This window comes from Neovison vison, chromosome 3 (genome assembly GCF_020171115.1).
Source record: "Neovison vison isolate M4711 chromosome 3, ASM_NN_V1, whole genome shotgun sequence".
Classification (NCBI taxonomy): Eukaryota; Metazoa; Chordata; class Mammalia; order Carnivora; family Mustelidae; genus Neogale; species Neogale vison.
The window spans coordinates 173,738,863-173,751,607 of record NC_058093.1 but is presented as its reverse complement, the minus strand read 5'-3'; the positions used below and the strand labels follow the sequence as shown (position 1 = coordinate 173,751,607).

Sequence of the window (12,745 nt, the reverse complement as noted above, 5' to 3'; positions counted from 1 at the left end):
CTTAAATCTTTTAGGCAGGATGTGAGCAGAATGGCAATACAGAATTTAAAAAAATTTTTTTAAAAAGATGAATGCAGAACACATCTTTATTATAGCAATATATAAAGCAAGTAACTTTAAATGTTCATAACCACAACTGTACATTATTAATGAATGCTGGTGTTATTCAGCTTGCTCAGATTTGGGGGAAGAGCTGATGTGTAATTCCTGAAATTCATGGACCTTCATAAAAATGGGGGGTTGAAATGCATGTACATGTTTTAGGAGTATTCCAGTTTTTATTCTCGTCTGAGTCCCCATCTCGGCATTTTTACATGTCCTCAGTGAGTTAACCAAATTCAAAGCATTTTGTTGCTAAGAGATCAGGCAAGGTTATGTTTGTCAGTGGCAACATTCTTACAAGTTAGTAAATGCTGGTCACCAAGAGATTTTTGACCTAGTTCCCTCTTCCTCTAGGGCAAATGAGCTTTCACCTGGGCACTCAGTCCAAACCCTACAGACTGAATAGCCTTCAAGTACCTCCTTTAAAAGCACTTTAAACAGCCATTTCCATTTTAATAGTCGGGTGAGGACTGTACCCCTCAATCTGAAAGTCTTCAGCCTTGAAGTCATCGATTGTTTCAACTTTTCGAAGGATTTTGAGCTTCGGGAAAGGCCTTGGTTCTCGCTGAAGCTAGAAACAATAGGAGATGATTATTTTGCCATTATCTGTACAACCTGCTTTAATTCTGCTCCATGTGAAACAAGTACACAGTATTATTGACGAAGTATTATTTTACAGGAGTGTAATAGTGCAGATATCTGCCCCGGCTTATGCAATACTCCTAGGTTGTAACCGGCGGATTTTCTCCCACACATGGAGACTAAAGGATCTTTGGGGGCATCACACTGCATCAGGAGCCTTGTGGCTCATCTTACAATTGACTGCTCTTGGTAAATTAAGGATGGGACACTTTTTCACTTCTGTATCTTTAACTCCTGGTAGGCACCCAAGTATGGTTATTTGAGTCCCATAATCCCTATCTCAACCGTCCCTGGCAAAGAGGGTGAGGTAAGATGACATCTGTTGACAAAGGGATGTAAGCTGGGGTTCCTGGAATCAACAGAGGGTAGCAATGGGGACATGGACACAGGCTCTAACCTCATCACTCTGTCCAGCACAACTGGAGCAGATGGCCACAGAAGCCACTGGACAAACCCCGAAGGTACCCTTTACACAAAAGCAGCCAAGCTCCCACAAAGGAGGAACTTCCAAAACCTGGATATCATCTGGAAGGGGCTAAAAGGATCTGGTTAATTTTTTTTTTCCTTGGGGCTCATTAAGCATCAGACACTCTTATTTTTAATTGCCATTTCAATGCCTTGTCCCTGCCCACCACCCGTTCCTGCAGCTGGAGCAGGGGATCTTATCTCTGCCCCAGCACAGAGCAGAAGGTCTGTTACATGAGGGATGTTCTAGAAGGCAATGTCTTATCAAGAGAAGGTACCAGAATTCAAAGTGTGACAGATATCACTCTTACCTGCATTTTCAGTGGCTCAATGTGATTCAGGTAAATATGTGCATCTCCCAAAGTATGTACGAAGTCACCTGGCTAAATCCCATGGGAGCAAGCAAAATGGCAAATGTTTTAGTTTCAATTCCTTTCAGACACATCATTTAAAAGCACATTATGTAGACTATGCAAACATTCCAACACTTTTCAGAAAGCAATTTCACCTACGTAGCTTTTGAGAAAAGTTGATGTTCACAAAAGTTGTCTTGTCTCGTATATAACCCACACCAACCTGTGTGCTTATACAGACCGCAGAAACAGGAAGCCTCCCTGGAAGGCTGCCAGGTGAGCAGCTGTTTCTCACACAGATCACATTTTAAAACTAACCAGACACTGGCCTCCCTGCAAGAATTTTTCCACGGTAAATAACCTATGAGCTCAGGGCTTCAGGCGGGTAGCCCCCATTCCCTTCAGGATGCAGCCCACCTTTAGGCCTGTGATGTGTGCGATCATGTAGGTGAGCAGGGCATAGCTGGCGATGTTGAAGGGCACGCCCAGGCCCATGTCCCCTGACCTCTGGTACAGCTGGCAGGACAGCTCACCATTCACCACGTAGAACTGGCAGAGGGCATGGCACGGAGGGAGCGCCATCAAAGGAAGATCTGAGGAGCCAGCACAAAGGAAAATGAGGTGCCAGCAGTCTTAATGCAGCTACACACAAAACAGGAGAGAAACAGGAGCCAGCTCCTATGGGGGAGATAAGAACAGGCCACTGGGCCAGTGACCTCATGACCTCCACTAGGTCAAAAGCGGACCATTCCAATCCTGTGGGTGGCCCAACGCGTACAGTGACCCATCCAACAGCACATGATGTCTACGGATGTACACTCATAACTGAAGCCACAGTCATCCAGCCAAAATTATTCGTGCTGCCTTCGTGGCGCCAAACTACAAGCAGGAAGAATTCATTCATTCCCAGGGGCCACAGGAAACTGGCATCCCATGCACAAAGTCTGTATTCAAATTCTCTTTTGGAAAAGCAAATATTCCACTCTGGTAATATTTATTACAGCTTGGTAGAGTTTAATTTTACTCTAACTGTTAAAATGTTAACAGCCAGGTGGAGGAGATATGAAACTTCATCCACCCCAATTTAAACTGTTAAAATCCAAGATGTATTTTTATAGGTAAATAAAACCCTCTTTGGAGTAAAAGAACTATCAATACACATATTAAGATCATCTTCATCCAACCCCATTATCTGAAGGTAGTGGCCAAGAGTGACTTGCCCAGGGTCATACCAGCCATGTGGCTGGGGGTGGTTCCCAGGGTCCAGCCTTCTACTGGCAGCCTCCATGCGAAGCCACAGGGCTTCCCTTTGTCTAGTGGACAGTCTGGACACAAGAATAACTGGGATGCTTCCAACCTTTTGGATTCCAACCACACAGGATGATTCTTCTGTCGTCAGGATTGGTTTTGATCGTGTCAATGACCTTTTGCAGTTGGTCTACTCCTTGACCTGAATAATCTGTGGAATTGTCAAGAGAAGACACGCCACGTGTTGATCACAGCATCTCATGAGATGACCTTAGAGGCCATCTATCACCCTCTTACCAAGGCCCCCCGAGGTCATGCTACAAGATATCTAAGGCACTCTACAAATTCCTCAGCTCTCTTGGGTTGATGCTGCATTCAGGGCTTTGTTATCTATCCTCTGGAACCATAACAAAGGTTTTTTCTTTCCTACAAAAGAATCCTTTAAATGTCTGTCAAGGCACCACCCCTCCCTGCCAGCCCCCCTCCCCATTGCTAATTTTCTCCAATCCCAGCAATCAGTTTCTTCCATGGTCCTCATGGGGCTGTCTCTATACCCATCAATCATTCCATCACACTCTGCTGCCAAGCAAAGTACTGGATCTTAAATAGAAGACCCCACTCCACACATGCTCCAACAGAGGACAGTGGTCTCAATGCTATTCTCCCAACGCTTCCACCTAAAATTACAATTTAGCAACCAAACACCTACTAATTTATAAATATCAAGAAACCTCTGTAACTCTCACACCACCTGTACTCATCTCCCATTACTGGTCTCTGGACTTGAATTCCTTGCCTTCCTTCTGAAATGGAACTGGGAGCTGTGAAGTCTGAGAAGTGTGGAGCTTCATATCCCCTCCGGTTAAATCTGCGCTTACTGGGGTCAGACTATAGTCTAGTCCAGTTGTTCTTAGTTTCGGGGGGAAGAATGTCCTGTCATGATCATAGCTTCAGGAAAAGGAATAGCAAAGGAATTTGCTATTTTGTGATCCCCCAAATGGCAAAGAAATAGAAAATTTCTTTTCTTAAAAAAGAAAAAGGTGCACTGTGGTAGTACAGTTCTGTATTTTGGTTGTGGTGCTTATATAAATGTACAGGTGCTAAAATTATCAATGGTTTCTGTCCAGCCAGCAAGCTAGCACTTCCTACAAATGTGTGTACACACACAAACACTCAGTGCACACATACTGAGGAGGTAGGCATTTGCTTTTGCAACACCTGACCTATGGACAGGCAGGAGAGGAAGGGTCAAAGGATGGGGGCAAATGGTGCCACCTTGAGACTAAGGTGGATGTCCAGCAGTAAGATGATTCATCTTCTTCCACCCGAGAAGGGCAGGGAGAAAAGGGTAACCCAAGAACTACTATCACATGAGCACCACTTAAAGTGAGCGGGGTGGCTCAGCCTTCAAATGGGCGATCAAGCCACTACAAGGCAATCCTGAGGCTTCTTCCTACATTATTCCCCCAACACAGCAACCAACCAATCCACCATGTAGCTATCTGCTAATGAAACACAGTATGGAAAGTACCAAGTACCCAGTATGGAAAGTACCAAGTACCCAATAAATGCTAACAACCAAGAGTGTGAACTGACTTCTACCTGAATCTGAAACAGCTTCTCACAAGGTCAAAGTTATACATCAGCTCCGCAGACAGCGGCATCTGTGTAGACACTGGCCCCCAGTTTCACTTGAAACAATGGGGCCAACTCATACTATGTTGGGTGCTCAGGAAATATGAGGCATCGCTGTTTTCTCACCTGAATCCTTATCTATGTATTCTGCCCCAAAATGCCTCCACTGAAAGCCATAAACTGGGCCTAAATCCCCTTCTTCTCTGTTGGAGAATCCCAGGCTGTCCAAGAAGTCTCGAGACCCATTGGCATCCCAGATTTTCACTCCCTTGGAAGACAGTTCCTTAGCGTTTGTAGATCCCTGCAAGAGACAGGAGAGCAGAGCAGGCATCCGAGTGAAGAAGCTGACACCCCAGGAGCCTCCCACAAACTGCTCCTCTGGCCTGTGCTAACACAGCAGAGATAGCCACTCAGCATGTCCCACATGGTGCATCCTGTCCTTAAGGGCCAGTCCCAGCCCAGACTTTCTGAGGGCCCCTAGGACAGTCTCCTGGAATCGCTTCCAGGACAAGGGATTCTTCCTCTCAACTGAATGTTCTAGATTAAACACCTCCAAGTCCTTTCATTATTCCCACCTCACCTAAAAGTTTTGTGTTCTTTAACAAATGTGTTTTGTGTAAGTGTGATCCCCCAAAATGTATTTAATGTCTCCCCTTCAGTCTGTTCAACGGATCTTAGACCTGGTATGTAGGTCATAACTGGCCTAATCAGTATCAGCTTTTCTTACAGATTGATTGATTGGTCACATTAGCTCATATGTGCACTATAAAGTTCTGTTTACCCCAAGCTATATTTGTAGTTAAGGTGGGGCTTTGTTTTTCCCAAGCACAATCCAATGTTTATCACTTAATTTGGCCCATATCATCCCAACATGTGTCCTGATCGTGCATTCAGGTTAAGGACAGACCTCGGCAGCCTCCTGGTATGATGCGCTGTCATGGTGACAAGCATAGCTACGGTGCCACACACGCCAGGCCTGCCCTCCAGCACTCTTCTCTGACAGCGCTCTGACCCCTAGCCTCGCTGTCCCCACCCAGGGAAGAACACAGCTGCACCCCCACTCGTCTACTGTTGAGGGTTAGAGAACACAAGAAAGTGCTCAGTGCTCAACAGAGACTACCCTCAGCACAGACTCCATGTCTCCATCTTGCCTACAGATGCTAGCCGCAGTGTGCGTTGTCCTGACTCCTGTGTTTCATCCATCACCCAGGGAGCAACTCTATCAGAGAGTCTGGCACATTCCTGGTAAAGAGTACTTGGAATTTTGAACTCAAGGTAAATTAAGATAAAACCAGGGAATCCATTTTATTTCTGAGCATCTTGTTTCCTCCCTTCTGTTTTTGAGTTTGTACTATCTTTCTCACCTCCAATAAGTCATTTTTCAATCTTTCCCATGTAAATTTTTTTAAAAAGATTTACTTATTTATTTATTTGACAGACAGAGATCACAAGTAGGCAGAGAGGCAGGCAGAGAGAGAGAGGAGGAAGCAGGCTCCCTGCTGAGCAGAGAGCCGGATGTGGAGCTCAATCCCAGGACCCTGGGACCACGACCTGAGCAGAAGGCAGAGGCTTTAACCCACTGAGCCATCCAGGTGCCCCTCTTTTTTTTTAAGTAGGCACCATGGGGGCACCTGGATGGCTCAGCCGGTTAAGTATCTGCCTTTGGCTCAGGTCATGATCTCAGAGACTTGTGATCAAACCGTGCACCGGGCTCCCCGCTCATCCGGGGTGTCTGCTTGTTCCTCTCCCACTGCCCCCGCTCCACTCATGTTCTTTTTCTTTCTCCTTTCTCTCAAATAAACAAAATCTTTCAAGGCTCCATGCCCAGGTGGAGCTCAGCGCCAGTCTTGAACTTACAACCCTGAGATCAAGAACTGAGTTGAGATCATTTGTCAGATGCTTAACCCACTGAGCCACCCAGATGCTCCCTCCCATATTGCTTCTAATGCCTCCCTTTTCTTCCATTTGACAGGGCTCTAGCTGGTTTACAAAGGGGCTCTTCTGAGATTTCTGATGATGTACCTGGAACTAGACACTCACTGCCAGCTGAGATAAGACAACACAGAAGAAAACACTTCAAGAATACAGAAGTAAGGGAAGACTGGATTGGCTCCAAATCTAAATAAACTCTTTCTAAAATGTAGTAAGAAGTCTTGGGTCTCATTTGGCCTAAGATCAGACACACCACACTGCATGCTCTGCAGAAGGGATCCCAGCTTCTACATGGCCCAGAACTGAGCCCATCTCCTCAGGTACCCTCTGAACAGCACTGGCCAGAATATCACTGGTCTGAACCAGGAGACGGAGCAAGAGGAAGCACTTTGGCCTCTGGCAGAGGTACCTACTTGGCTCTTTGGAAGAGGGATAGCTTGTTACTCAAGAGGTCCTTCTTGCTTATACAAATATGAGAACATGGCTGGGATTTATATTCAATGATCAATCTATGTTGAGTACCTACTCTATGGCAGGCTGTGTTCTAGGCTCAGGGGATACAAAGATGAATAGGAAAAAACAAATCCTCTGCCCTCATGGAACTTCTAACAGTTTACTTGTTCATTTGTTGTCTACCTTCCCCCCTTATATAGGGAAAAGGAGGGGGAAGACATTATGTATCAGCTGATAATGTTTATCTATAGAGAAAACAAAGGAGGGTGGGAGGGATGTGTGCCTGTACGTAGGGGGTGATCACAGTCTTAGATCGGGAAGTTAGAGAAGGCTCATTCAGCAGGGACTTGAAGGAGGTGAGGGAGTGAGTGATGCTACATGTAGAGGAAGAAGGTTCAGCACTGGCAAGCGCCAGAGCCCTAGGTAGGAATGTCCTGATGTCCTCAAAGATCAGCAAGGAGGACAGGTGGGTGGAGCAGGGTGAGTGGCTCGCTGAAGCTAGAGCTGGGACAGGACGTCCCGTGAGTGGGGTCTTACTGACCTTACTGAGTAAAATGGGATCCACTAGGGCTGCAGGTGAAAAGTGACATGATCAGACTTTCAAAAGGACCACTGGTGCTGGGTTTGAGAACACACTGTTTTCCAATACCAGCTTCCTTACCTTGATAAACCACAGCAACTCCTCCAAAACACCCTTCCAGAATACGCGTTTGGTTGTCAGCAGAGGAAATTCATCTGAAAAACAGGTTGCCAGGTAATTTCAAGATGGGAAACTAGAATGTATCATCCAGCTTTCTCTACGGAGGAGGATTGCCCCCAGGACATAAGGCCCTTGAGTGACCACAGGACCAACTAGAAAACTATGACTGCAATCGCATAGGTGCCCCAGAATTGGGTGGAGCTCCCAGACTACTGCCTAAGTCAGTGACACAATTCAGACTGAGACTGCCCTCCTCAATCCCTTGACCTACCACAGGAATTCCACGTGGTGAGATGGGGCACGAGCTAGGCAGGGATGCCCATGTGGACAGGAAAAGAGATACCATCTACTTCCCAGTTAGTGTGATTCCTTCACAGAGGTGTGAAGACAACACAGGAAATGTGCCCTAAAACAAAGGCTAAAGGCTCCCAGGGCTCTTCCTTGATTATCCTCCCAGGGAAAATTTGCTCAGGTCTAGGAGACAGTGGATACCACACTAACCAGAGCTAAAGCATAGTTTTTAATTATTTGCAAAGCAAATTAACCTCTATTATTTAGTGTACCAAAAATAGTAACCGTTTAAATACTTGTATGCATGACCTTATGGAAGCCTCCAAACAACCTTCCTTGAGGCATCCTTAAGATCTCCATTTTACAGGCACCAGGAGGGAATGTATTAGTTCGCATCAAGCAGCAGAGAGATCAAAATGTAAAATCTTATCTCTAAATTCACTACCTGTTCAGTTCACCTTATCACCTAACAAGGAGATATTTTTTTTCAAGCACCTACTTTTATCAGTACTGCCTACTGAGCATTATTTTCTCTATTTTAAGCACACTGGAAGCCAAAGACCAGAGAGGTAACTTGAGCACGGTCTAAACGGATGGGCTGGAGTAAAAAAACGAGATCTGTGGCTCACTGGAGGCCACTGTGTGGAGCTGCAGGAAGCTGCCCTAAGGCAGATCCCTGTCCAACCCGCAGCCTGGGTATCTTCCAGTCTCTGGAATGGGTGTGGGGTTGAGGGTCCTCCCCCTATTCACCACAGTGAATCAGCGTTACTAATAGGGCGTCTCTCCCTACTCAAAACCACCCCTATACCTGTGTCCAGAAAATTAGTCTTGCGTACCCCACCCCCCACCCTCCTCTTTGTCCCCTGAAAGCCTGACTCTAATAAACAGTCAAGAGAAACTTCTCGGGAGCCATCCTGTTTTAATGGAAAAGACGAGTAAGAACTTCTACTCTCCCTCTGGCGTTCCTGTTTCAAGATTTAAGAGGAAAGCTGGTTCGTGCGGACCAGACGGGAAAACTGTCTGGAACCACAAGTTCCCGCCCAGCCTCTCCGTTCGCGCTCTTTCCGCGGCCCTTGGCCCGCCCTTACTCCTTCACTCTAATTTTTAGAAACTTTGCCAAACAGAACGGCCGGACCGCGCAGACAGGAGGAGGAGCAAAAAAGGGGAACCTCTAGCCACGTCCGAGAGCAAGCCCCGGCAGACCCTCTCCCACTCTCTAGTATGAGGCGAACACTACCAGACCGTGTCCACTCTGGGGCAGACACGACCACAGTAAGCACAGGACTCGGAGCCAAATGACCAGGTTTCACCTCCCACTTCTGTCACTCCTGACGTTACGCAAATCATTCCTCTAACCCGAGTCTCTGTTTTGGGGGTCTGCAAAGCGGGGTTAAGGAGCTCCCAGGATCGAGGTTAGGAACACAGGTTCAGGGTAAAGCCCAGCCGTTCCCAGGCACGTCTCCCCGCCCCCAGCGGCCGCTCGGAGCCCACCCGGGCACAAGCCCCCTCGCCCGCGGCGCGCGGGGGTCACCTCTCAGGCTGTAGCGCGCCTGCATTCCGAACACTGACAGCGTGCCGGTGCCGGTGCGGTCATCCTTCCGGACCCCGCAGCGCAGGATATGCTCGATCTGCCCCAGGTACTGCAGCTCCCCGTGGGGTGCCGGCTGCGGCTCCGCGGCCGGTTTCTGCGCCGCGGGCGGCGACGGCGACGGCGGGCGCTGCAGCTCGGAGCCCGGGGCGGGCATGGCGCTCACGCGGCTGCGGGGCCGGGACGCGGGCAGCGGCTGATGGCGGGCTCGGGGGTACAGTCTTTCTGCGCGCCTCTTTTCCCGCCAACGCGGCGGTGGCTCCGCCCCTTCCTGTCCGCTGACGTCACCCCGCGCGCGACCCTCTGGCGTCCCAGGAGCGCGCAGAGTCCCAGGTTGGACGGGGCGTGTGCTCCGGAGTTGTGGGGTTTGTAATCCCGTTGTAAAAGTTAAAAACTTAAGTCCGGTATTTTGGTGTGTCGGCTGAGAAAGGCCGCTCTGGCTAGAAAGTTTCCGAGTCCACCGCGCCGTTCAGTACTAAGGGGAGCCCTAAACCGTCCCCACATGTTCGTGAAATCTAAAAACAAACAAAACCCTGTTACTTGAGGTATGTTTCCTACAACTAAGGCGGTCATGCTGTCAGGCGATGTGCGTTTCCGTTTTCCCCCATCTTCAATGAAGGCCGGTAGCAGGAGCGAGTGAAATAGGCAGTTTTTTTTACTTACTTAATGACAGCCAGACTTTTTCAAGTTTTTGATACCAAAGTTTACACTTACTGTGAAATGTTTATAATGTAAACATTAGTGAATAGTTTAAAATGTACCATGGGCGCCTGGCTGGCTCAGTCAGTAGACCATGCAACTCTTGATCTAGGGGTTGTAGGTTCCAGCCCCACGTCAAGTGGAGAGATTACTTAAAAAACAAAATCTTTAAGGGGGTGCCTGGGTGGCTCATTTGGTTAAGCCTCTAACTCTTGGATTGAGACCAGGTCATGATCTCCCCGTTACGAGATCAAGCCCTGCATAGTCTCTGAACTGAGCATGGAGCCTGCTTGAGATTCTGTCTCTTGTCCCACTGTCTGTCCGTCCCCCCAACTCCCCCTTTCAAAAAACGTATATATAAATAAATAAAATCTTTTAAAAATAACATGTATTTACATACATCTATTTACATAACACATGCACATGCAGCAAGTAGTCTTTTGAATCAACAACTATTTATTGAGCACATAGTAGATGGTCAGTGTGTTTCTTGATGATTGTAAAGAATAAGATGTCGGCTCTGAAACATATCAAACACTATTTCTTGCTGTCCAATGAAGTCAACCTTTGTTTCTGGTTACCTGAAGTGAATTTGTGCAAGATTCTGGAATCTGTCTGCCAATACACATCTCTCAACCTCAAGGCTGAAATTTTTGTAACACAAATACTAGGAAGAGATAAATATCTTTCATCGGCAGCCCTGCCTAATCTCAGCAAAAACAATCTTGCATGCTTTTATGTGACACAAAGCCTATAAAAAAATAAATCAATTCTCAAAGACAATTTACAAAATGCCTGAGTATTTGGCTTAATTGGAGGGAGAAAAATACTATGCACAGAATGAGGGAGTGTTTCAGGGAACATTTCACAAGCCTCATAGCTGGAAAGTCCACGTTCTTGCCCTTTGGTTGTATGAGAGCTCCCAAGACCACAGTAAAAATGCACTGGGTTAGAGAACAGCAGATATTTTAAATCTATTTCATCCATCACAGTACTAGGCCGGCCTTTCCTAGGTCAGCATAGATTCATTTCCCCCTCCTGCAGCGCATTCCCCACCCTACCCCATTTCAGGATAATAACAGTTTTAAAGAGTCACCTGTCTCTGTTGGGAATGACGGGCCTGCTGTGTTGTGTTGTGTTGTGTTGTACTGTTTGGACAGGGTAGGTAGCACCAGATGCAGTGGGCATTTGTTTTGGTGGGCATTTGGGAAGAAACATGCTCAGTCAGAAAATCTGAACTCAGAAAACAGACTGTAGGCAGGAATGGGCACTCACGTTGCCTGCTGTAGCTTGAGCGTGCTCCTGGATCTACAAAGCTAACATGCTATATGGAAGCACAGCCCAGGATGAGGGAGAAAATGCAGAGTTCTTTGGTGGGCAGGATTGTCCTGCAAATTGTAGGGCTTTAGCATGCATGTGGAAAGACAGCTCAGTGCAGGTATTTCTCCAACCCCAACCCTATTGAAAAGTGTCTCCATAATCTCCAAACAAGGGAAGGATCCCAGCCTGAACATATCCCAGATTTTCCAGTTGTATGTTACCCTCCGTGTTTTGTTTTCTTTTGTTATTTTGAGCCGAGTTTAACTGTTGCAGCTGAGTATCAGTTGTACCACAAGGAGAACCTCAAGACATAAGGGTAGGCCCCCTGGCCGTGTGGAGATTCCTCTTCCACTGTGGTACTTGGAGATCTTGGTTTGATGATGATAGAGAAACAATAGTTCCAATCTCAGGGGCTGCTCCATAAATGAATGATCCTCTCAGAGGAGCGTATCATTTATTCATTCATCCAAGAAGAATTTTTTTTTTTAATTTTTTTTATTTATTTGACAGAGAGATGGAGAGCACAAGTGGGCAGAGCAGCAGGGAGAATAAGGTTCTCTGCTGAGCAGGGAGCCTGATGCGGGGCTCGATCCCAGGATCCTGGGATCATGACCTGAACTGAAGGCAGAGGCTTAGCCGACTGAGCCACCCAGGAACCCCCAACCAAGAAGAATTTATATCCCTGTGCCTACCACATGTCAGCAGAGAGCAAGGTAGGCAAAGTCCCTTTCACAGAAACTGATGTTCCAGCGGAGACAAACAATGCATATGTTCCCAAACAAGACATCTGCAGAGAGTGACAAGTGTTATGATGATTACATAGCCCAGTAAAAAGCTACTGAAGGTACAGAGGAACTACTTTATTTATTTAATAATTTTTTTAGTTAAAATTTTAACTCCAATTTTAATTTAATTAACATACCATGTTATATTAGTTTCATGTTTACAATACAGTGATCCAACAATTCTATACATTACTCAGCGCTCATCATGTTAACTGTACAGAGGAACTACTTTAGGTCCCATCACCAGGCAAGACCACCCTGAGGGAAAAAACATTCCAACCCCCAGTGCATTCATGTCAGAATGTTTCTTAGCACTTGCATCTATAAAAATTAAAAATAAGGGTAATATGGGTGCTGAAACTTATCTTATTCTATGAAAGAATTTTATCAATGGATACGTTAATTTGTTAGGGGGCAAAGCTCTTCCTTCTTATTAAGAGGTCTATTTCTGTTAAAAATTTATTTTTGTATGTTTAATGGTCATAGAAATTTATAATAAATTTGTTATTTTGATCAATATGTACAAATGATA

The 12,745-nt window shown here is 46.3% G+C and overlaps 1 protein-coding gene across 1 annotated transcript; it reads right to left on the bottom strand.

Annotated features, from left to right (window-relative positions):
* Positions 1 to 68: 68 nt before the first annotated feature.
* TYMS (thymidylate synthetase) lies at positions 69 to 9,613 on the bottom strand. The gene is made up of 7 exons (XM_044243319.1): positions 9,353 to 9,613; positions 7,492 to 7,565; positions 4,572 to 4,746; positions 2,920 to 3,021; positions 1,980 to 2,155; positions 1,521 to 1,592; positions 69 to 673 (listed from the first exon to the last, which is right to left on the bottom strand). Exons 1-7 carry the CDS (start codon positions 9,564 to 9,566, stop codon positions 536 to 538), a joined length of 951 nt encoding a protein of 316 aa, XP_044099254.1. The 5' UTR covers positions 9,567 to 9,613; the 3' UTR covers positions 69 to 535.
* Between the last annotated feature and the right edge of the window lie 3,132 nt (positions 9,614 to 12,745).

Excerpts from the sequence above, each read along its gene's own strand:
- TYMS (XM_044243319.1), bottom strand. The coding sequence starts at position 9,566 with ATGCCCGCCCCGGGCTCCGAGCTGCAGCGCCCGCCGTCGCCGTCGCCG. Across the intron at positions 7,566-9,352 it reads GGCGCGCTACAGCCTGAGAG|ATGAATTTCCTCTGCTGACA; the intron begins GTGACCCCCGCG and ends CCTGTTTTTCAG. Across the intron at positions 4,747-7,491 it reads AGTTGCTGTGGTTTATCAAG|GGATCTACAAACGCTAAGGA; the intron begins GTAAGGAAGCTG and ends TGTCTCTTGCAG.